Below are 23,731 nucleotides of genomic sequence, written 5' to 3' on the forward strand. Positions count from 1 at the left end.
CTGCAGTCTTCCCACTAACCCATGAAGATCCTGAGTTGCTGTCCACCAAGGCCAGAAAAGGAGTACTTTCACAGGAGGTGTCTTTAGCTGTGGAGAGGTGATCCTTCTCCAAGATGGTTGCTATTTGGGGAGATTCTGAGTAGGGGTGGAGCTCATTCCATATAGGAGTGGAAGGCTCTCTATGACCAACAGGAGAGAGGAGCTGAGGAAATGCTGTTTCAAAAAGATGCCTGTGAGGGAAGAGACCAGAAACTGACATCATCAGGGATCACTTTATTCAGGCCTGGGCAACAAGTGTAGCTGCCCTGTTCCTAGCTGTGACTGGACTGGCGGGAGAAGGATTTGGCTAGGTTTTGTGTACAGCAATGTGGTAACACTGTTACTGTGTGACCCCAGCGCCTGGCAGGAACACAGACATGTGGTCTGTTTGCACACTGCGCTGACCCTTTCATCTGAGCTGCTAAGCGCATGATCCTCCTTCCTGAAGCTAGACAGCTGTTAGGGTCAGGGAGCAGGTCCAGAGACCTAGAGGACTGGGATGTTCATAGGAAAGCTCCAGGATGTCTCAGCAGTAAATCTATGTCTTGGTTTCTAGGACTGTCTGATTTAAAAAAATTCTGTCCCACAAGTTCACCAATACCTGTCAGACCGGGTGCCCCAGTTTTTGATTTGGAAAATGCACTGTTTCCCCGGTAATGGAGACGGGGAACGCAGCAGTTCATTGATTTCTGTAGTCTAAGCATGACATAGTGGGGGCGGGGCGGGAAGCACGAGCAGCAGAGATGGCCCCAGCCCTGCGCTAGAATCTCTTATTGAATTCTCTGTGCGCCCAGGTGAGTAGATGGGTGGTGGTGACTGACGCAAGGTGGTGACTGACCCCTTCTAGCCCCACCTGCTCACGCGGTCCTCCGCCCTATCCCACTCACAGTGGGAGGTCTCATCTATGTGTCTCTGCTCTCGGCCTCGCTCCACCAGCTTAAGGAAGAGGGTCCACGTGCAAATGGGCAAGCAGTCTTGCAAAAAGCAGGTCTAAGCTACTGGGTTCGATGTGGCCGATTTCAAGCTGCCAGGATACGGACGTCAGTTTCTCCCAAAGCGAGATGGGAAGGAGACTCTGGGTCCCCAAGGCTGCGTGCGATACAGCCCGTTCGGCCAACACCCCAGCCCCCCCTCCCCAACAGCGCATCGCAGCGGCTCTAGGCCCACCTCCTAAGCGATCAGGCCACGGCCCCCAGCCTCGTATGTTCCCCTCCCAGCGTAGCCCGGCCCATCTCCCCACCGGAGGCCCCGCCCCCGACCCCTCCCTGGCTCGGCAGGCTCCGGAGAGGCGGTGCCCGCCACCCTTCCGGGACAGATGCACCAGCGGGACTACAAGTCCCAGCAAACCCTGGGGCCTGGCCTCGGGGGCGGGGCTATATCAGGCAGCGAATTGGGAGGAGCTCTGGCGCTCAGGCTAGGGAATGCGTGTGGCCAATGGCCCGGCGGCTCGCGCTGTGAGCCGATGGGGGCGGGGAGAAGCCCGCCAGCGCCAGGACAAAAGCAAGGTCCTCGGCGGCTACCGGAGGCTGGAGCGCTCCTAGCTGTGGGCGGTGACTTGGGGCCTGTAGACTGAACGCCGCGCATAGACTTTCTCGGAGAGGTGAGTGGCGGACGGCTGTTTTCGTGAGATGGACCCCACTTAGTCAAGGAGCTTCCTGCTTCCCTCCCCCAACCCGGAACCGCCTCCCTCGAAGCCGGCTTGGGGCTCACGAGCGCTCCCTGCACCTGCTTGGAGTTTTGGGGGTCTTAGTTTTAGGTTAGCCTTCGCTGGGATCCCGGCCGGTGGCCTCGTGTCGCCCTCCCCTCCCCCGCCCCAACTCCTCCACATTCTAGTTCCCGGAGTTTGCACAAGGCTGGCCGCCGTTGTTGCCTGCCTTCCCTCCGCCGTATTACATCGCCCCTAACTGGCTCCCCTCATCCCCTCCCCAGGACTAGTCTCCGAGCCTCATCGGGCTTTCTGTGGCCACCTCTTGCCCCCATCTGGGTCCCCCCACCCCCGCCATCGGATGCCGGGCAAAGGAGGTAGAGCGGTGGCTAGTCTCCCCACTCCTACTCCTCACCAGTCGGTTCAGGCCCTTCCTTTTTAGTTCTGTGGAGAGTCGACTAAGCCCCGCGCCAAAGTGGAGGGAGCGAGCAGGGCGCGCAGCCGCCGAGGACCACACTTGGCAGGGCCGCCCCAGGCCTCGCCACGAGGACCTGTCCTTGGATGGGCGGCGCAGGGAGGACCCTCCTCGCTCTGGGGGTGCCGTCAGGCCCAGCCGCTAAGCGACAGATGGCTGGGGTGCCCGTCTCTCTCCCCACCCTTGGCGGTGATGCCGAGCTTTGCCGAGACAAGGTCCTCCAGGGGCTGGAGGATGCTGCCGCCACCCTCCTGTCGGGCTTGGCAGAGGGCCAGTCCCAGCGCCTGCTGCCCTCCCCAACCTTGGCGGATACCAAGGAGTTCTGCCATTAGGTGGTCCTCCGGAGTCTGCCTGGGAAGAGGATTTTGCGGGGGGAAGCAGTGCATAGCACAATTTGGTCAACCAGCCCACTCCTCTCTCCACCCTTTAACTTAGCACTGTGTTTCAGCCAGCTCAGTTCATTAGATTTCTGAAATTCTGAAATGTTGGGTGAAGGACAGCTGGTAGACCCAGCTGCCCAGAGGGGTGTTTTCACCTCTTAAAGAGCTGCTGCTTCTTTTTCTTTTCTTTTTTTTAATATTTAAAGAGCTTCTTAAACAGCTTGGAAGATGGTAATGGGAACAGCTTTTGAGCTCAGCTGGGTGGTAGGTGTCTCCACCCCCATTCTCCACTATGTTTGCTGCAGTAGGGGACCCTCAGAATTCTGTCCCTCTCTTTACTCCAGGGATTGCCTGGCCTTTCCAAAAAGAAAAAAAAACAAACCACTCCTGTGGATACTAACCTTAAAATAAGTGCTCTTTGTCCTTCTCACAGAGACCCTACATAGCATCCCCAGTGGTTCCTCTCCTCTGGCTGTGTCCCAGGGGTACAGTCCTGGGGAACAGACTCCTTTCTTTCAGCCTTCCCTGTGGGCTACTTCTGCGCTCCATGGCAGCTGTGGATGAACTCAATTCTGGGTAACTTATCCTGTCTGCAGAAAAGACCCCATTCAGCTCAGAAGGGCCCTCCTTTCGATTGAGAGAACGTGTGTGTTCAGGTCCCCTGGCATGATTTTCCCCAAATTTACCTAGGTAACAGTTCCTGGGACCCCAAAGTGGACCCCTAGGATCTTAGCTCTGCCCTGAAACCATCTCTGACCAGTCTGACAGCACATTCAGTTATTCAGTTACTGGGGAGGCAGCCCAAGACTCCACAGTGGGGGGTGTGTGTGTTGTGTTCCCAGCTCAGACTGGTTTACACTTTTAAGTCCTTTTATTACTTGAACCAGTGTTCTTGGCTGTCAGATCATGGTCACAGGTCATGGTCTTGAAGGGATAAGCAAAATCGGGTATGTGGTATGTTTTTCTGGGCTTTTCTTCTGGTGCTTGAAGAGTCTGAGACCTCACGTAGGTTAAGATCCACTACCCTCAAGGGACTCCTCCGAATGATTAAACTTGTGATTTATCTCCACAGTCCACTCCCTGGCTTTGTGAGTCTTCTTACCCTATCTTGGTAAATATGCAGAGGCCAGATTCTTTCCCTGTCTTTTTACTCTATCCTATAAATTCTCTGTCTTGGCCTTGAGAGGGCCTGCCCTATCTATGCTAAAGTGCTCTGGTGGCCAGTCTGTTTTGGTGAGCTGGCAAAGCTTTTCTATCTGTGCCATTCCCCTGTTGTCTGCTCTCCCATCCCTCTCCTGAGCACCAGAGGTGAGTTCTTCTTGGATCTGAGATCTGAACTAAGGCTCAAGGAAATTGTGATTTTTTTTTTTTTTTTTCAACTGCCAAAGGTCCCTTTTCTCATCCAGGTTCTTTCCAAAGTCGGGTCTTGGGAGGGGGGATCGGGATGGGGAATACATGTATATCCATGGCTGATTCATGTCAATGTATGACAAAAACCACTACAATATTGTAAAGTAATTAGCCTCCAACTAATAAAAAATTAAAAAAAAAAAATAAAAATTAAAAAATAAACACTTCAAAGAGCAAAAAAAAAAAAAAAACAAAGTTGGGTCTTTGTATGGGGGGGCGGTCGTTGTTCTGGGAGTGTCTCTCTGCTGGAGAGGCTTAGCTGGGGTTGGGGAGGTGGAGGGGGGCTTCCTTTTTCTTGGAATTTGTCATCAGCTTGTGACTGATGTGTCGTAACCACTAATGGTGGTCAGCAGCTGCCATCTCCTTTATCTGCTTGATCTGCCCTGGGTTGGACTCTGTTTGGGAGTGGGTAGGGGCACGGGTACCTGTCTGATTTCAGGACCAGTTTTTCTGGTCTGAGTAAAGAAGGTTGGGAAATGGAGCTGGAGTGGGTGGGGGATGGAGGGGTATGGGGCAGTGGGACTGGTTGAGGCGTCTCCTTTGGAAACTCATATTGAGAAGGAGCCGGAAGTCATCCCAGGGGAAGGCAAGAAAAGGGAACATTTGCTTTGAGCCCCTTCCCAGCTACCCGCCTTTGGGCCAGACACCAGACTGAATGTACTCTTTGTGCCTTGCTGGAAGATAGCTGGGAGGCTCAGCCAGCCAGTCAAGCCAGGATTAGAACCTGAAGCCCAGCTTGGAGAATTGGAAAGGAGGTGTAGAGTGGCCCCAGAAACTCTGGCCTTCCCTGAGCTGGGAATGGAGAGAGACCAACCTTCCTGAGTATGTAAAGCAGCCAGCCCTTCAGCTCCACCCTCCTTTATTTACTCTTGGCTTTTCTCTCCCAGTAAATTCAACAACCTCAATTCTGGATCTTTGTTGGAGAGACAGGAGTGACTTTTCCTGATCTGGACAAGCTTTTGGCATGAATGACTTAGTTTCCTTTCCCTTCCTGTCTCCCCACCCTTTCTCTTCCCAAATTGCTCCAGGCACTACCTCAGGGGAGAAAGGGTGTGTCAGGACAAAGTGACAGGGAGGGAAGGTGAGGTTGTCATCATAGCCCCTTCTGTGAGGTGAATGGGGGAAATGGCCTGGCTCCTGGACAAGCGGTCTTTTCTCTCGGGCTGACTGTGGGATTTTCTGGGTACCAGGAGTGAGAGGGTTTGAGTTCAAGCCTTGGGACCCCTGCATATTAATTAGGCTTATTGGGCAAGTTGTCTTAACCCCTCTGAGCTTTTATTCCTTATCTAAGAAATAGGGCTGTGGGAACTTCCCTGGCGGTCCAGTGGTTAAGAATCTGTGCTTCCACTGTGGAGGGCATGGGTTTGATCTTTGGTTGGAGAACTAAAGTCCCGCGTGCCACGTGGTGTGGACAGAAATAAAATTAAGAGATAGGACTCTCAATCTCCATGCATCTCCCAGGGCTCACCTACATGTGACCCAGGATGGCTTTTGCCTCTCTTCCGCCAGTTCTGGCTCAGTTAGAAGTGACTGGTATGGGTGGTTCCCAGAGAGGACTCTGTTTTGCTCTAAATGAGTAGCTGGATGACTCAGCGGGGTGGGTGGGATGCACTGAAGGTCACAGTTCCCCCGCCCTGTGTCAGCTCTGAATTTGGCTGGGAGTCTGGTGTCCTGGGAGAAATGGGCTTTGACATAACCCTTCCTCTTCACTCCTGGGGGCCTTGGTCCTGTGTGAGGCTAAATAGACTTGCTTACCCAGCCTTTGGGCTGGTGATGTGTGTGAGTGTGTGAAATAAGTGAGTCTGAGTGCGTTGGAGACCAGACATGGAGGAGGAGTAGGGCTAGTCTTACACTATTTAACTGTGTTCCCCACAGGTCATAGAACTGGAGGGTGCATTTCAGGGTCTGTGTGCTCATCTCGGGTGGGACAGGCACTCAGGTTGGGCTCACATCCCTGCTATTCATGGTCTCGCCATCCAGCTTTCTTTGCCCCAGGGTGAATGTGCGTGAATGTGCTCTTGGGTGAGCTAGTTTGCCTAGAGAGTAGAGGCCACGAGTCCCCGGGGAGGTAAATGCCACCTTTGTTTTTCTCCACCCTCTGTCCTCACCCATCATTTCCCAGTCCACACTCTCTGTGGTCAGTGCTGTTTGAGATCTCCCTTCCATCCTTCCTTCTGGGGCAGCCCTCTTCTCCCTCTGGAGAAGCGCTGAGATCAGGTTTTATGGTCTGGGGGCAGCTGGGTCAGGGTCTGTCTTGCTGGAGAAGATAGCGCCTCCATCTCCCCCTCCCCGCCCCGACCAGCCCCTCTCTCCCCAACAGGTAGCACAGGGCCTTCTGTAGCCATGTCGGCCAAGGCGATTTCCGAGCAGACAGGCAAAGAACTCCTCTACAAGTACATCTGCACCACCTCGGCCATCCAGAACCGCTTCAAGTACGCCCGGGTCACCGCTGACACAGACTGGGCCCACCTGTTGCAGGACCACCCGTGGCTGCTCAGCCAGGTGAGCCCCCCCCCCCCCCCCGCCCCCACCAGACCCCTTCTCCAGGCCCAGATGTCCCCTCAGAACATGTGATGGCAGATGGCCTGCCTGGGTGTGCAGGGTGCAGGGGGCTGAGCGTGTTTTGTGTTCGGCCCTCTGTGCCGCATGCTGAGGTCCCCGGGCACTGTGTAAAGAGCCTGGACTGGAACTGGACAAACTGGAGTCCGGGTGGCGGCTCTCTGGTTCTCAGCCATGTGGCCTGGGGCAGGCCATTTCACCTCTCTTGAGTTTTAGATTCCCCATCTGTCAAATGGGCATACCACTCACCCTGTGAATTTAAGGACTAGTAATAATGCCTGGAAAGTCTCTGGTCTGCTGCCTGGCCTTTGGTAAATGCTCAGTAAAAAGCACCTGCTCCATCAGGAAAATGTCAGGGCCATGAGGAAGTGCGATGCTATACTTTGTGTAGAATGGCTGATAGAATCCTCTCTGTAGATCCATTTAGACGTCTCTGCAGGTCCCAGAGGACTAGGGCCAGTGAGGGGGGTGAGTGGGAGGGTGTTCAGGGATGCAATTTTCCTTCCGCTATGAGGCAGCCCAAACCCCAAACCACAAAGGGAGTTGGTGAACTTCCTGGTACTGGAGGTGTGTGAGCAGTGGCTAGGGGCTGCTTGTAGATCTTGTAGATGGGGTTCAAGCACAGGGATAGGGTTGACCAGATGTCTTCTACGGTGCTTTGTCACCCCAGGGCTCTCTCTTTCTATTCTTTCTTTTTGGAACATGGGTGCCAGTCCATATTCTGAGCTGTTGAATGAAGCTAAGATATCATATAGGGAAGGTAGGAAATGCTTTACTCATTCAGTAGGTATTCAGTGAGCGCCTACTCTGTGCCAGACTCTATCCTGAGCCAGGACAGCTCTAGATTCCCGGTTGTCAAAGATGTTGGCTGGGATAGGTGAAGAAACTTCTGGGAGCTGACCTTGAAGATGGGTGGAATTTACTTTGAGAGTGGGGTGAATTGGAAGCCACCCAGGCTATTCTGTGCTTTGGGGCCCTAGACTATTACCTCTTAACTCTCCCCTCTCCTTCTTTGCTCTAAATACAAACCCCTCTTGGAAATTCCCTGGTGGTCCAGGGGTTTGGACTCCAGGCTGTCAATGCCAAGGGCCTGGGTTCAATTCCTGGTCGGAGAACTAGATCCCACAAGCCACATGGCTAAGTCAAAACACAAAACAAACCAACCAACTCTCTTGTTCCAGAGCTTGGTGGTCAAGCCAGACCAGCTGATCAAACGGCGTGGAAAGCTGGGCCTAGTTGGGGTCAACCTCACTCTGGATGGAGTCAAGTCCTGGCTGAAGCCACGCCTGGGACAGGAGGCTACAGTGAGTCTGGGTGTAGGGTTGGGGTGGATGTGCTGTAGTGATAGAAGCAAACATGGTTGCTTCCAGATCTGCAACCCTATGGATCACCCCCACGACTGGTCCGATTGCAAGCTGGGGAGGGCAGGAGTCCTGCAGAGCTGACTTATATAGTAGGGCCAGTTGGATGCTCATTCTGAGCTCCCCTTATGGGAAATGGTGAGATGTGCTGTACACGTAGAAGTAATACAGGGACTTCCGTGGTGGTCCAGTGGTTAAGAATCTGCCTTCCAATGCAGAGGATGAAGGTTCGATCCCTGGTCAGGGAAGTAAGATCCCAAATGCTGCAGGGCAGCTAAGCCTAAGGAACCCGAGCCAGGACAAAATAGTCTGTTCCTTTAACAACAGTCATGGAGATGGGACTCTGAGACCTACTCTGGGAGCACCTTTCTTTTCAATTACCAGAAAGGGTAGGGTAGCTCACCATGACCTGCATACATAAGAGGGAACGATTAAAAAACAAAACAAAACTTGAAGGGAGATGCAGAATCGTTTAGGCAGAAACATTCTTGGGCCAAGAACCGAGGAGGAGACAATTAATACTGAAGAGTCAATTCAGTTCTTGCCTTCTCCCAGCTTGTTGATTAATTTCAACTCTGTAGGTAAGAGAGTGGAAGGCTAAGTGATGCCCAGAAATAAAACTGGATTTCTTTTTCTTTTCCCCAAGGGAGCTGGAGAATTGAAGGGAGGGAGTGGACCAAGGCTTGACTTAAGCTGGGGAGGATGTGCTGTCCACACCTGGCTTTGTCCCATCTGGGGTGACTGTGGATCAGGGTTGAGCTGTTCTCTAACTTGATCTCCCCAGAGTAGGATGAAGGTGGTGATGGAGCCATCTTCCTTTTTACCCGGGCTTCCTCAAATCAGCTCTTCTTGTTAATTTCCCATTTCTGGCTCTCCTGGGTAAAGGGGGATCCCTGAAGTTATACATGGGCTTGAGGGTGGAGGGATCTTGACCTTCATGCCCCCAGGCCTTTGGGGAGAGGACAGCAGGGTTGGGGGCGCTGAGCAGTGTCTCCAGGGAGGTCCTCATGCTTCCTTCTTAGCTGGCTTTGTCATGGGGTGGGGGGAGACGTTGGGGACATCTGAGCTGGCAGCAGTGTTGGCCTGGGCAGGAGCGGCTCATTACCTCTGATGGATCACTGGTCCCTGACTCAGCAATGACGCACGCATGGGCGGGCAGGGGCTTCAGGACACGCGGGGAGGGAGGGTGAGGACTGTCTCGCCTCGGCTGCCGCCAGGGACCCACTCAAACTGATTAGCTCTGCAGGCCTGTTGTCATCAGCAGGGAAAGTCTGTGAGGAAAGGTTTTCCCTGTCAAGCTCCATTGTCTCTCCCTTCCCCAGCCATTCCTTGCGCCTGAGGCTGGGTCTCCCTGCCTGAGCTCTGGGATCGATAACCTTGATTTGTCCGAGCACGTGATCTTTGGGACAGCAGAGGGGGAGAGGCTCTGGATCGCTGCTTTTGGGGGGCGGGACCACATTCCAGCTCATTTGTCACCCTCCAGAGGAGGCGGAACAGAAGATGCGAGACATTTTAGAAGTGTCAAACTGTGGCTGGCACAAGGGCAGTGGGTGGAAGAAGGGGTCTCATGAAGACTTCTTTGGTGTAAGGGTCTGTGACCCCATTGCCCTAGTTTCTGGAAAGATCTCTTTCTGGCAGGTGGTGTGGCAGTAGTGCTGGGGCCCCACCTCTGATGGACGGCTGAGGTGGAAGGAGCAGAGGGTCATCCCTCCTCTTGCCCCGCGAGTAAGGTGTGCCATCTGCCTGAGCTGTATCTCCTTCAATCTCCATAGGTTGGCAAGGCCACAGGCTTCCTCAAGAACTTCCTGATCGAGCCCTTTGTCCCCCACACTCAGGTATGTGTGAGGTGGCTCCCAGCTGGGTCTCTGCCCTCTGGGAACATTGTGCCTGTTGATCCTAAATTGATGAAAGGAGAAATCAAGCTGCTGGAGAAAAGTCAGAGCAACCAAAGTCTCTGAAGCTGCGTTTTTAGGGTCTGAGGGTGCTGCAGAGTGGGGAGTTCAGAGATGAGGGGAAGGGCTTAGTTTGCAGCAGAAAGGAACCAGCGCTGGAAACAGAGGGGACTTCCCAGTGCTGGAGTGAGAAGGACTTGAAGGGAGGACCCTTGCCTCAGAGCAGGTCACACTGGCCCAGTCTGGACTGTCAGCCAGCAAGGCAGTGGCCTCTTTGTCCTTGAGGTCTCACCTGGTGGGAGGTGTCTGTGGGGTTTTAGAAATGATACTACTGGGGCTGGGCCCCTCACCCATATGGTACCCTCTTCCCTCGTAAGGAAGAGGAGTTCTACGTCTGCATCTATGCTACCCGGGAAGGGGACTATGTCCTGTTCCACCATGAGGGTGGGGTGGACGTGGGCGACGTGGATGCCAAAGCCCAGAAACTGCTCGTCGGCGTGGATGAGAAGCTGAATCCCGAGGACATCAAGAAACACCTGCTTGTCCACGCCCCCGAAGACAAGAAAGAGTTGAGTGAGAGGGACGGCAGGGTGGTGGTGGTGTAGGAACGGGGAAGGCTGACAGCTCTGGGTACAGGGGGGCAAGCGGAGTGGCCTTCCCTGTCTGGGCACCGGCTACCCCACCCCAGCCTTTTGCTGGAAGATGGGGAGCAGCCAGCAGTCACAGTCCCTCCCGGTCCCCAGGAGGGATGCGGGGGCAGTGGGGAGGCTGGCTCAGACTGAGATGTCCGTCAGCATCCCTCACCTCCTTGCCCCTGTCTGTCTGGCGTGGGCCCCACTCCTGCTCCATGCCTGACAGCCTCTTTCCGCCTCAGTGGCTGAAGAGTGACATCCGGGGAGCAGGGTTTGGAGAGGAGAGGGAGGGGTCAGCAGAGTGGGTGCTGGGGAGTGGAGCTGTCAATAGCAGTGAGAGGTGGCTGCTGAGCCCGCTCCCTCGTGGACTGATGGTCCCTCTCTGCCTCCCCCTCTAGAATTCTGGCTAGCTTTATCTCCGGCCTCTTCAATTTCTATGAGGATCTGTACTTCACCTACCTCGAGATCAACCCCCTTGGTAACTATCTCTGCTGGGGTGAGCCCACACAACCGCTTGCAGAGGGCAGAGCAGACAGGTGTGTGGGGGCAGAGGGATTCCCCAGGCTCTCAGGAGGCTGTGATCATCCTTCTGTTTCACCAACTCCAGTTTCTTCTGTGATGGGGAAGTCCTGGTATGTCTGATTCTGCTCGGTGGCTCTTCCTGCCAGTGGATCAGGCTGTTCTCCCGTGAGCTGGGCTGCCCCTGTGTCTACCTGACCAGTCAGACCTTCCCTTCCTCTTGGTGCCTCAGAGGCCCCCCTCCCCTCCACCCACTCCAGGAGTTAGTCAATCATTGACCCCCACAGCTGGGGGAAAGACCTTGGCGAAGGCTCTCGGGTTGTGCAAGAGGCAGGTGGTGTGGGCTGACTCTGGCCAGAGCTTCTGAGGTCAGACTCCTGATTCAGATTCCAACTGGGGGATGTAGCCCCTGTCATGGACCAGATGGCTCTGTGCTAACTAAATTAGCTCAGTGGCCCTGGGTAGAGGGAAGTGGACTCCAGCGAGGCGGTGGTAAATGCATCCTGCTGGTGGGGGGCCTGGTGCACCCACAGCTCCCCCTCTTCCCACTTCTCGCTGGACCCTAAGGGACCTGGGGGTGCCCACCCAGGGGCCTTAGACATTGTGCTTGAAACACTTTTTTTGTTTTTAAATAGCAGAGTTGTGGATGGGTGAATGACTAGTGCTTAAAAATTGCCATGGCAATTAAAGCAGACGTTTCTGCCCTAGTACCTACAGATCAGGGAGTGGGGGTGGTCTTGTAGAATTTGTTTTTCCTTGAATGAGCAAAAAGCTGTGTCTCCATAAGAACCAATCTGGTTTCTTGTTGAGCTGGAGAGTCGTGAGGCCTGGGTGGGCCCCCATGGGAGTGGTGTATGGGAAAGCCAGGAGGGGGTTAGAGGTGGACGGTTACCTCTGCTAGGACCCATGTCCGATCGCCTCTTCTTTTCTTAAAGTTGTGACCAAAGATGGCGTCTACGTCCTTGACTTGGCCGCCAAGGTGGATGCCACTGCTGACTACATCTGCAAAGTGAAGTGGGGTGACATAGAGTTCCCACCCCCCTTTGGGCGGGAGGCTTACCCAGAGGTAAGGCTGCTGTGGGGAGGAGACTGAGAGTGAGGGGGGCCCGGGCAGGGTGACTAATCTCAGATGAGCATTCCCCCCACCCTCTTGTGAGCTATATATTTGGCAGGAAAGGAAGGTCGAGCCATTTAATTTTCTTAAAACCCCAAAGGAGGTGGGGGTAGGAGAGAGCCAAGCCTCTGAATCCTGGCCAGAAATCCTTTTAGACTCCTCTCTCAATCAACCTCCCTGGGCTCATAACTTGATTTGTTGTTTCTCAGTAATTCCGAGTGGCTCCCCCTGATCCTGTCAGGAAGATAGTTGTCTTGGCCACTTGCTGAGAATTTTAATTGTGGCTTCCCACCCCATCCTTGGAGAGATCCTCACAGCAGGATCAGGCATGTGTGACAGAACCTAGGCCAGGGGAAGAGCCTGGGCTGGGGGGACGGATGGGGCCTGGCCGGCTGGGAGAGGGTGGCACATAATAAGTTAGGCAGGGCGATGCTGGGAGTGGGGCCAGGGTAGAAGCAAGTGACTTAGTGGGACTTGAAATCAGAGAGAAAGGAGTTGGGAAGTTTGTTTCCAGGCAGTGGTTTTGGTGCTTATAGACAGCATCCCATTTTGACCCAGGCCCATGAGGCCCTACACAAACCCTTCTCCCTGACCCTGTGAGGACAATGAAGGCCCTTTTCCTACTGCTCCAGGGGAATGGGAGGGGTCCTGGGGTCTTGCAGCCTGGTGAAGGGGGTGCCCCCAGGGCCCACCTGTTGCTCTCTGGTCCCCAGGAAGCCTACATTGCAGATCTGGACGCCAAAAGTGGGGCAAGCTTGAAGCTGACTTTGCTGAATCCCAAGGGGAGAATCTGGACCATGGTGGCCGGAGGGGGTGCCTCTGTCGTGTACAGGTGACCGAAGGGGCTGCTGAGGGGCTGACGGTCGGGTCCCCCACAGGCTTCCCACGTGTGGCCTGAATCAAGCCCCTCACCATAGAGCTTGATCCACCTCTCTGGTTGCAGAGCAGGAACCCTCGGGGCATCCCAGAAAGGCCTACCCATAATGTCTCCAAAACCGTCTTCCTTGCTTCTAAATTAAATTTTTATTTTTATTTTTTGTAATTAAATTTTTAGTTTTAATTCTTACCATTAGTAATAAGGTGCTCCATACGAAGGTGCCACAGATCAGGGAAATGAACCAGGTCGTGTCCCCAGCCCACGCCCCAGTGTGTCACCGCCGTGTGTGTCCTTCCAGGTGTTTTAGCAGCTGGATCAGTAGTCACAGGCTTCCCTGGTGGCTCAGCGGCAAAGAATCTGCCTGCAATGCAGGAGACTCGGGTTTGATCCCTGGGTCAGGAAAAATCCCCTGGAGAAGGGAACGGATACCCACTCTAGTATTCTTGGCTGGAAAATCCTATGGACAGAGGAGCCTGGCAGGCTACAGTCCATGAGGTCGCAAAGAGTCGGACATAACTTAGTGCCTAAACAACAGCAATGGTTATATTTTCATACTTCATAGAAATGTCATGTAGGGCTGGCAGGGTGCTCCCCTAGGAGGGTCTGACGCAGCACAGTTAACCTTCAAGTCTGACTGGTGAGGGGCTTGAGGGTCTGAGGGCTGAGAGTTCGCTTCCAGAGGCAGCCTGGTCTCAAGGCTTCAGGGGTGTCTGTGTGGCTACCCCCCAGGCACCAGGCTGCTGCCTTTTGCCAGCAGTGACTTCCCTGTCTCCCTGGCAGTGACACCATCTGCGACCTGGGGGGTGTCAACGAGCTGGCGAACTACGGGGAGTACTCGGGCGCCCCCAGTGAGCAGCAGACCTATGACTATGCCAAGACGATTCTCTCCCTTATGACCCGCGAGAAGCACCCAGATGGTGAGACGCATGAGCTCTTCCTTGGCTCGGCCTAGTGTCCTGGAGTGGGAAGGGCTTTGGCTGGGCTGGGAGACACAAGGTTGTCCTGGTCCTTTGCAACCTGGGGCTCATCATTTAACTTCCGGACCGAGGTTGCCCTGACTTTGTGGCAGGCTGTGACAGCACCTGTCATTCCGGGGCTTCAGGTGGGTGAGGAAGGGGTGGATATATGAAGTCCTGTGAGCAGGTGCAAGGGAGGCTGCAGCAGGGGTAGTGGCAGCGGCATGCTTTTGCTGACTGCTATAAATTCAGTTCTTCGTGGCCTGCTTACACCTTTATTATTCAGGCTGTGTGGTTCCCAACTTCCCTTTACCACCTGTGCTGTGTTTTGGGACTACAGATACCATTTCCCCTTCCCATGAGCCAGACAAGGAGTCCCACCAGGGGTGTCCAAAAACCATGCTGGGTTTCTCGATGCCAGCTAGGGATGATGCAGAGATTCTGCAGGTTTGGATTAACCACCTGCTCGGAGGCGTAGGTAAGGTAGGGTTAAGCTGATAAAACTGTATCAGGAGAGACCAGCTTGCTCCCCACCTCTGCACTGGTATCTCCTAACAATTAGGGGGCCTCAGTTGGATTTCTGATACAACGCCCAAGTCTACCTTTCTAACCCTTTTTTGACTTCTCTCTTGTTCCAAATCCAGGCAAGATCCTCATCATTGGAGGCAGCATCGCAAACTTCACCAACGTGGCTGCCACATTCAAGGTAACCAGCTGCAGGGGAATGTGGTGGTTTGCGAGGAAGCAGGGAAGGGAAGTTTCTATAAGAAGATTTGGGACAGAAGCAGGTCCCCATGAGTTACCCAGGCCAGGATGGGGCGGTCTTGACCTAGGGATGCAGAAGACCCTGGGATGGATTTTCTGAAGCTGTGTGTCTCTCTGGACAAGCAGCTGACCCTCTCTGAGCTGTAATTCTCCCACCTACAATATGGGGAGAAGGTGAATTTCTGCCTTTCCTGTTTCAGGACCAATTCGTAAAGAACTGGCTTGATTGACCCCATTTCCAATGTTCCGTGGTAGGACTGGGTTCTCTGCACCTCCTGGTGTTTTATCTCCCAGTCATCTGCCCCTTCCCCAAAAGGTTGGCATGAGGAAGTGTTTGATGCCCTGGGGTGCAGGCCTTCTGCTTATCCAGTCAGAGGCCAGTCATCCTGGGTCTCTGTCCATAGGTCAGGGCCGTGGGCACCAGTTTAAAGAGTGTGACTGCCAGTAAGAAGAATGAGAGCTCACATGTCTCCAGACTCCTCCCCTTCAAGGTGGCTGCCTCAGGAGGCCACTTACTATCCCATACTGTCAGGTGCTTAGGGCAGCTGTTCAGAAGAACGTCCGCCGTCTGGTAGTTCCATATAAGCTTGGAGAATAATACATAGATTGAGACTTCCCTGGCAGTCCAGTGGCTTACAACTATGTGCTCCCAAAGCAAGGAGCCTGGGATCGATCCCTGGTCGGGGAACTAGATCCCCCCATGATGCAATAATGAGGATCAAAAACCCCATGTGCCTCAACTAAGGCCTGGCAAAGCAAAAAAAAAAAAAAAAATCAGAAGTATATGCTATTTTAAAAAAAGAATGCTTAAATAAATGTTAGTCTTGCAAGTCTGAGCTCTCAAGGAACAGAGGACAAGGCCTTGTTAGTCTTACCTAAAACAGGTCCCTAGTTGGACCTGATTCAACAAATAAATGTGACACAGGTGGATCTCAACAGCTTTGTTTTAACTTCCAAGCAGGCCTGTCATAAAGGCAGCACCAGTGATAGAGGCAATTATGTCTGGAGCAGGCACTGTGTGTAGAACTTCCCATGAAATGCCACGAATGATGGAACTTAGACTCCGTAAACTCGCCCTCCATCTGCCCAGACAAAACTGGTCCAAACCTGTGCATGTGCCCACGTTTCCAAAGTTATACCCATTGCAACAGCTGTTCCCAAGTCACTTGGAGAAGCTTTTGTAGAACTTTGACAGTGAAATAGACTTTTGTCCTGATAACCCCAACAGCTCTTGCATAGGATCTTGGTATAGAGCTTCCCCCAAAATTATAGTAAGAAAGCAACAGCTGTAGATGGGGTGAGAGACCAGCAAAGCCCCACTGGCATCTGAGAACCAATACTCTGGTCACTTGATGCAAAGAGCCAACTCACTGGAAAAGACCCTGATGCTGGGAAAGATTGAGGGCAGGAGGAGAAGGGGGCGGTAGAGGATGAGATGGGAATAGCATCACTGACTCAGTGGACATGAGTTTGAGCAAATTCCCGGAGATAGTGAAGGACAGGGAAGCTTGGCGTGCTGCAGCTCCCGGGATCACAAAGAGTCAGACATGACTTAGTGACTGATCAACAGCAACGTTGGAGGCCCAGTGCCCCGTGCACTGAGGGGTGTCACCCCTGGGTACCCCCTGTTCTCACCTCAGCACCATCACCAGTGGTCACGGTCCTGGGCCTTTGGGTTGCTTGGGGATAGTCCAGTCTATTCACAGAATTCTTAACTGCCGGGGTCTTTCTGTGGTCCATGAGAAGCAGCCCTGGGTTTTTTTGTTTTGTTTTGGGTTGTGTAGCACAGCTAATGGAGTCTCAGTTCCCTGACTGGGGACTGAACCTGGGGCCCTGGCAGTGAAAGCGCTGAGTCCTAGCAACTGGACCACCAGGAAACTCCCAGCAGCCCTGGGACTTTTGTGTCCCTTGGTTGTAAGTGCTTGCTTGCTGCTGCCTTCTGTCTCATCACTTGAGTGTCGTCCCTTGGTCCTTCTAGGGCATCGTGAGAGCAATTCGAGATTACCAGGGTCCCCTGAAGGAGCATGAGGTCACGATCTTTGTCCGAAGAGGCGGCCCCAACTATCAGGAGGGCTTGCGGGTCATGGGAGAAGTCGGTAAGATGGGGGGATGTTTTCTGTTCCTCCCACCCCGAGTGTCTTGCCTCCTCGGGATTTCCTGAGCAAGTCAGTCTTCTAATGTCTCCATGCTCCTCCCACCACCCACCTCACTCCCCGGAGCGACAGCTGGCTTCTGCATTTCTGTGCCCTCTGACACACAGCACCTGACCGAAACCTGAATTCAGAACAGGCAGGAAAGCAGTTTATCCAGCTGTTGATTGAGCACGCCTGGCCCTGTGCTGAGCCCTGGGGTCACGGCCACAGACGCCAGCTGACAGGCAGCAGGCCCTCGTGCCATCGAGGACAGTGGCTGCAGCCTCAGGAGGCACGAGGCAGGGCCAGTTGGGGAAGGGGTGGCCTCTGGGAGGGGACAGGGCAGTTTTAAATGAGGCAGTCAGAGAGCACTTGGCCAGAAAGGTGGCATTTGGGCAGAAATCTGAGGAGAAGAGGGAGCAGTTGGTGGTGGCTGTCTGCAGATGAAAGGGCAGGTCCCGAGGCCCTGAGGTGGGGCCAACTGAGGGGTCTGGGGCTGAGGCTGGAGGCAGAGAGGCCAAGGGAGAAGCCGGGCGGGGCTAGTACAGGTCCTGTGGGCGCTTGGCCGTGACCCTGGCAGCTGCTGGAAGACTTGAGCAGAGGCGAGACACCATTTGACTTAGGGCTGAGGGCTATTTAGGCTGCCAGGTGGAGATAAGGCCGCCAGGGCAGCCAGCTTGAAGCAAGGAGCCCACCCAGGAGGCTGTGGCAGCTCCAGGACAGAGCGGTGGCCCAGACTGAGGGGCGAGGGGAGGGAGATGGGTCAGTGTCCAGGCCTGGGTGGAGGTAGGGATCCAATAGCTGGTAGAACAGGAAGGAGTTGTCCCCTCGCTGAGCTGAGGGAAGTGAGGGCGTGGGTCCATTTGGGTTTCCTTTCTTCCTTCTCCATTTTGGGCGCCTCCTGCAGGCTCCAGAGACCTCAGACTCAGGGCTTTCAAGAACTGGGGTACCACGTCTCATCAGCGAGGACTAAGATTAGGTCTCTCTGAGCTGACCTGATTGAACCAGCGGGCTTTGGTCTTGAGGGAAGCGCAGCCCTGGTGCCAAGAGCAGTTCTGTGAGGGGTGGGGGGTAGGGGTAGGGGTGAGGGGTGGAGAGTGGGGTGGGGGGAGGGGTGGGGGTGGAGGGAGATAAGGAGGGGATTGGGGGGCAGGTGACAAGACAGAGGGAAGGTGGATGTAAGACACTCCTGCTCAGTGAGCGGGCCCTCTGACTGAGAGACCGGACCTTTCCACCTTCCCGTTTTCCCAAATCCATGGCAAACATTACACCCACCTGCATCACTTGGAGTGGTATCAAGTCCTAGTTCTCACCTAAAACTGAAGACCTGCTGTGGGCTCACAGCTCAGTGAATGTCACCCAGTCACCTCCGGGGCCTTAAACTCCGGGGACATTAAGACAAGTAAACAGTGGCTGGAACAAGACACTGTCTGCCAGGGATCTCCAGGCAGGGCGGCGTGGAGGGGAGCGGCTGTCACATCAGGGAGGGCCTCTCTCAGAAGGTGACACTTGAGCTGAGCCAAGTGACAGCCAGGGGACAGCTCCATGCGGAGGAAGGAGCAGGGCAGAGCTCTGGGGAGAGGAGAGGGGTCCAGGTGTTCAAGAACAGAGGCCGGGCCTGGGGTCTATGGGGCGATGGCCACAGGCGGCAAGGGCGGAGAAGGCGGAGGGCAGGCTCTCACGATGCTGTGGTCGTTGGAGGGTGTCCATAAAGCCGTTTCATGCTCTTGCTGGCAGGTAGTCTTTACAGAGATTTGTTTAGCGGTGAAGAAAATGACCACCAACTTGTCCTGGGATAATTGGGCTTGCACAGAAGGTGCCTTGGCAGAGTCCTGCAGCCACGGGCACTTCTTAGGAGACTCAAGTGATGGATGCTTTTCCTTCCTCACAGGGAAGACCACTGGGATCCCCATTCATGTCTTCGGCACCGAGACTCACATGACGGCTATCGTGGGCATGGCCCTGGGCCATCGGCCCATCCCCAATCAGCCGCCCACAGCAGCCCACACCGCAAACTTCCTCCTCAACGCCAGCGGGAGCACTTCAGTAGGTGCCAGGCTTCCTCTGCTGCAAAGCCTGCAGTCGTCTTTGTCGCCCCTCTTACCCCATCCCGTCCGGGGCCCAGTCCCCACCTTTCGGGGACCTTGGGAATACAGGGAGAAGGCTGTGTGTGGTTAGTTGCTGTATCTCTGCTGGTTTTCTTCCTGCCCTAGTCAAGGTGGTGGTGTGGAAAGATCGGGGATTTTTAAATCAGACCCGAGTTCAAATCCTGTGGAGGGAGGGACCTCGGCAGTTATCACCAAGAACCTTAGTTTGCTTGTCTATAGCTTGGGAACATTACTGATTCCTATCTCAGGGTTATTAGCATCGTACTTTTGAAAGCACCTTGTGGAGAACAGAGCTTTGTGTCGTTAAGGTCCTCTTTAAGGACCACTGGCTTTTTTCCCAGCTATTCTCCATGACCCTTACTCTCTCCCCCTTATCCCCCCAGACTCCGGCCCCCAGCAGGACGGCATCTTTTTCTGAGTCCAGGACTGATGAGGTGGCACCCGCCAAGAAGGCCAAACCTGCCATGCCCCAAGGTAACTCCCAGCGTGGTTTTAGAACCCTCTGTTCCTTTCTGAGACCCCGCTGGGCCGGCAGAGGTGGATGGAAGCAGTTTGGGCTTTGCTTTGGGCGTGGCACGTGGGTTGGGAATGGAACACGAAGATGTGGTGGCCGGAGCCTTCTCTGCGAGCAGGGTCAGCCCACTCCTCAGTTGTCTTCTCTGCCCCCTCCCATGGGGTGTGTGATCTGGGCTGGTGGGCTGTGAAGGAGACAGTTATAGGAGTACCACATCAGGGGGAAGGTCCCTTAGGCCCTCCCCCTGAGCAGATGGCAGGAGCCCAAAGCTCAGGATGGCAGAAGACTCTTGTGCCCACCCCCACCATCCTGGGTCTCACCTTCCTGGGAGCGCACCTCAAGGGCACACGTTGTCTGCCCCTCCCGTCTGATGTGTGCGCTCATCTCTCCCTCCTCTGATTCATCAGAGACCTGATCCCTGCCAGCCAGCCCTTGCCACCAGGACTAGGTAGCCCATGTCAGTTACCACTGGGTCTCTTCCTGGGACGGACAGAGTGTGCTTGAGGCATTTTGTGAAATAGTGGCACTGGCTCCAGGCTCTGAGAATTGGAAGTCCTTAAAACGTCTGCTTTGTCCCCAGCACACGGTCAGGTCCATCCTCTCAGCCTCATCATCTCATTGATGTCCCCTGCTTCCCGGGGACAAAACAGGATTAGGAGGGCAGGCCTGGGCCTTTGGTGTCCAACGCACCCTCTGAGCCTCGGTGCTTTTGTTCCTCTCTCTGCGCCCTCTGGCCCTCTGCCCCTTCTTGCCTCCACTCTGCTGGTCGGGGCTCACTCTTCTGTTGGCCGGGCCCCTGTCTGTCGTGAACAGACGAGAGATGGTGAGGTTGGCAGCCCAGTGAGGCTCGTCCACCAACCCCTCCCTGTTCCCACCCTCTCCCTCCAAAGCCTCCAGCCATCAACGGGTCACTCAGTCGCCTTGGTCATTTTCTTTGACAGATTCAGTCCCAAGTCCAAGACCCCTGCAAGGTAGGATGCCCCCAGCTCCGCGTGTGGCTTTTTTAGTGGGTTACAGTCTTTACTGTGTGCTTCTGTCTCCCTGTCCCTGGTGGGTTGCAGCGTTGTCTGGTATCTTTTCTGTCCCTGCCTCAGTGTAGCCTCCCCCAAGTCCTGGTCTTCGCTCCCCCTCCCTTCCCACCCCTGTTTTATTTCACGCCCCTGCTTTCCTTGCTGTGGGGATTGTTGCCAGCTCATACGTGGGAGGGAGTGGACAGTACAGGAGGGCAGGAGCCAGGCCCACTGCCTTGGAGAGCAGAGTGGAGCTCAGGAGGAAGCCATGGAAACTGAAGGGGGCGTGGTGGAGCCATCGGGCCAGGAGGGGAGCTGTTGACCACCTGATTCTCTGCATCCCATGACGGCTTCATTTTCTTTTCCCATCTCAGTCTCACAACCGCCAACTGCATCCCAGAGCTCCCAGCGCCTGGGACAAATTCAGATTTCTGTGGGGTTTGAGTGGAACACAGGATGGAGAAGGAGAGAGAGAGACCCGGAAGGGTGCACAGTCCATGTGGACTGGGCTTTGTGTGTGTGTGAGGTCACTGTTTAGCAGGGACATGATCTGTGCATGCTCACACTCGTGTGCACATGTGACTAGGTTCACTGAGGTGGATAGATGCATCAGTGCAAAGTGTCAGGTCTTCCGTTTGACTTTTTGATATTCACATCTGTGGAAAATCCGGGGAATGGTAGTCTCTTAAGGATGACCTGTGACCCCTTGCTAAGAAGAGGAAAGGGGTAACGAGACAAGGTCAAGTAGCCCTTCCTCCCAGCTTCTGGCAACATTCTTTGTTTACGTAGAAAACCAGACCTGAGGCTGAGCCCTGAATAGACTCTCAGTGAGAGAGCTATTGGCCGGGATGGGAGGTGGGGGTGGAGGGAGAAATGGGTTTGGTCTTACTGTCAGTCCTGAGCTATGTGGGAAAGGAGGGCAGGAAGTGGGGGCAGATTGGGCCTGGACAGGGGAGCCAGTGGAGGAGCCTTGTGGGGGCTTAGCCCCAAAGCACAGGTTCTCTCTGGGGCCTCTGTGCTTCTAGCAGGCTGAGGATCGCCACCTTCAGCTTGTCTTCTCTGTGTGCTGAGTGCTCCAGTTCTGCCCTTTTCAAGCTAGGAGTGCGTGTGGGTTGGTACAGATTCCAGACCTTGTCCTGGGGTCCCCGGGAATGGGGAGCTGGGTGGGGCAAAGCTGGCTTATGTCCCTCCTCACTTGCACAGTTGAGCTGCATCTCACGTTAGTATTTGTGTAATCCTGACTTTGATGCTAGATGACCTACAGTTTCTGTCATTTGGCATCTCTGGGCTTCAGTTTGCAGGAATTGGAAAGTGAGGGAACTAGACAAGGTGGCCTTACTTGTTCTGTGATCTCATGTCTCACTGAACCCAGGTGGATCCAGGGCACAGTAAATCCTGGGTGTTGGCACCATCGGGAGCCTTCTGTCATGAGAAGCTTATGGCTGTGATGGAAGAGGCGAGCCTGCACGGGGATGTAAATCATCCATGCCTGGGGAAAGTGATCTCTTAATTTCATTTAAAAAAAAATTTATTTAGCTGTATCAGGTCCCAGTTGTGGCACCTGGGATCTTCCTTATGACAGGCGGTATCTTTTGTTGTGGCGCATGGGCTCTGGTGTGGCGTTTGGGCTTATTGCTCCTCTGCATGTGGGATCTTAGTTCCCTGACCAGGGACCGAACCTGTGTCCCCTGCATTGCGAGACAGGTTCTTAACCACTGAACCACTAGGGAAGCTCCCTCTTAATTTAATCAGACCTTGAACTTGGTTAGCCAAGCCAGTGATAGTACAGCAGGCTAATTAATACTAAATGCCCCTGAGCTTTCTGGATTAAGTTTCTTGGGGGAGAGCTGAGAACCTCCCCTGAGGGCTACTTTCCTCCAGCTGAGAGCGGGAGGGTCAGGTGACCCACCTGCTCTAGGTGGCTGCCAGCTTCCGATCCCCTCTGCCCTTTCCTGCCCTCTGGTGACCCCTCTAGGAGTAGGAAGAAGCTACCTGGGAGGAGGCTGTGGGAGGGTCAGATGGACGCTGGATGAGATAAGCCTACAACAGACCTCTTTGTTGCACCTACACTGACCTAGAATCTAGAGGTTCAAATCCTGACATGAGCTGGCTTATGTCCAAGTTCACAGGTGGTAAGGATTGTTGGGGATCTGTTTGAAGTCTTATAGTGAACAACAAGGTCCTACTGTATAGCACAGGGAACTATATTCAGTATCCTGTGAGATATATATGTACGTGTGTGTGTGTGTGTATTTGTGTCACTTTGCTATACAGCAGAAATTAATACAACATTGTAAATCAACTGTGCTTCAATTAAAAAATAAAAAGTCCACGGGACTTCTCTGGTGGTTCTGAGGTTAAGACGCCAAGCTTCCACTGCAGGGAGCACAGGTTCAATACCTGGACGAGGAACTAAGATCCTTCATGCTGAGCAGCATGGCCGCGCCTCCTGCCACCCCCACTTCCCCTGCCCCCACACCAAAGTTAGAAAAAAACATGTCTTTCAGTCACTCTGATTGGGAGAACTTAACTTTTTTTTTTTTCAGATGACTTTAAAAAATAATTGATCAGAACTTCCCTGATGGTCCAGTGGTTAAGAGTCCGCCTGCCAGTGCAGGGGATTCCTGGGCCAAGAACTAAGATTCTACATGCCACGAGGCAGCTAAGCCCATGCATGCAACTGCTGAGCCTGTGCCCTAGAGCCTGTGCGCCACGACAAGGGAAACCATCGCCATGAGAAGCCCATGTGCCACAACCGAGAGTAGCTCCCGCAACTAGAGAAAGCCTGCATTCAGCAACGAAGACCTAGTGCAGCCAAAAAAAAAATTTGATCAAGCCCTTATTTGCATATACACGCCTTTCCTGTAGGAATTCTGCTGTCTATTCACTGTTGAGCTCTTTGCCAGCCAGGCAGGACTTCTCTGCTCCTTTCTCACTCTCTGCTACCTCTTTGCAGAACAGATCCAGGCGCGTCGTCCCCCAGGTTGTCCGAGTTCCATCCTCTTGCCTTCCTTTGCAGTTTTGATGAGTCCCTCTCCCTGGACCTGGGGCGAGGAGGGGTCTGGCAGGTAGCCCCTGGGGGTGCGTGTACTGGGTGCACTCGCTGTGTCTCTGCCCACCAGGAAAGAGCGCCACCCTCTTCAGCCGCCACACCAAGGCCATCGTGTGGGGCATGCAGACCCGGGCTGTGCAGGGCATGCTGGACTTTGACTACGTCTGCTCCCGCGACGAGCCCTCGGTGGCCGCCATGGTCTACCCTTTCACGTGAGTCACTCAGGGCAGGGAGGCTGGATGCCACCACCGAGTGGGAGGTCCTCATCGCATCTCCTCCGACAGCAACACA

General features: G+C 54.2%; 1 protein-coding gene across 5 annotated transcripts in view; it reads left to right on the forward strand.

The window, feature by feature from the left end:
- Positions 1–1,450: 1,450 nt before the first annotated feature.
- The window catches only part of ACLY (ATP citrate lyase), a 41,889-nt gene continuing 19,608 nt past the window's right edge, over positions 1,451–23,731 (forward strand). The window contains exons 1-16 of one of the 5 annotated variants that reach the window (XM_070479496.1): positions 1,451–1,603; positions 2,161–2,192; positions 6,265–6,451; positions 7,690–7,812; positions 9,642–9,704; positions 10,139–10,329; positions 10,792–10,871; positions 11,848–11,978; positions 12,740–12,858; positions 13,684–13,820; positions 14,504–14,565; positions 16,603–16,720; positions 18,648–18,802; positions 19,248–19,338; positions 20,320–20,349; positions 23,511–23,652. In XM_070479496.1, coding sequence (XP_070335597.1) covers positions 1,502–1,603; positions 2,161–2,192; positions 6,265–6,451; positions 7,690–7,812; positions 9,642–9,704; positions 10,139–10,329; positions 10,792–10,871; positions 11,848–11,978; positions 12,740–12,858; positions 13,684–13,820; positions 14,504–14,565; positions 16,603–16,720; positions 18,648–18,802; positions 19,248–19,338; positions 20,320–20,349; positions 23,511–23,652 — 1,763 coding nt within the window. In that variant the 5' untranslated portion in view covers positions 1,451–1,501. Of the gene's footprint in view, positions 1,640–2,160; positions 2,193–6,251; positions 6,452–7,689; positions 7,813–9,641; positions 9,705–10,138; positions 10,330–10,791; positions 10,872–11,847; positions 11,979–12,739; positions 12,859–13,683; positions 13,821–14,503; positions 14,566–16,602; positions 16,721–18,647; positions 18,803–19,247; positions 19,339–20,319; positions 20,350–23,510; positions 23,653–23,731 lie in introns of all 5 variants that reach the window. The other 4 variants (XM_070479497.1, XM_070479494.1, XM_070479493.1 and 1 more) reach the window with 4 other exon arrangements.

Source organism: Odocoileus virginianus, chromosome 17 (assembly GCF_023699985.2).
Source record: "Odocoileus virginianus isolate 20LAN1187 ecotype Illinois chromosome 17, Ovbor_1.2, whole genome shotgun sequence".
Taxonomy (NCBI): Eukaryota; Metazoa; Chordata; class Mammalia; order Artiodactyla; family Cervidae; genus Odocoileus; species Odocoileus virginianus.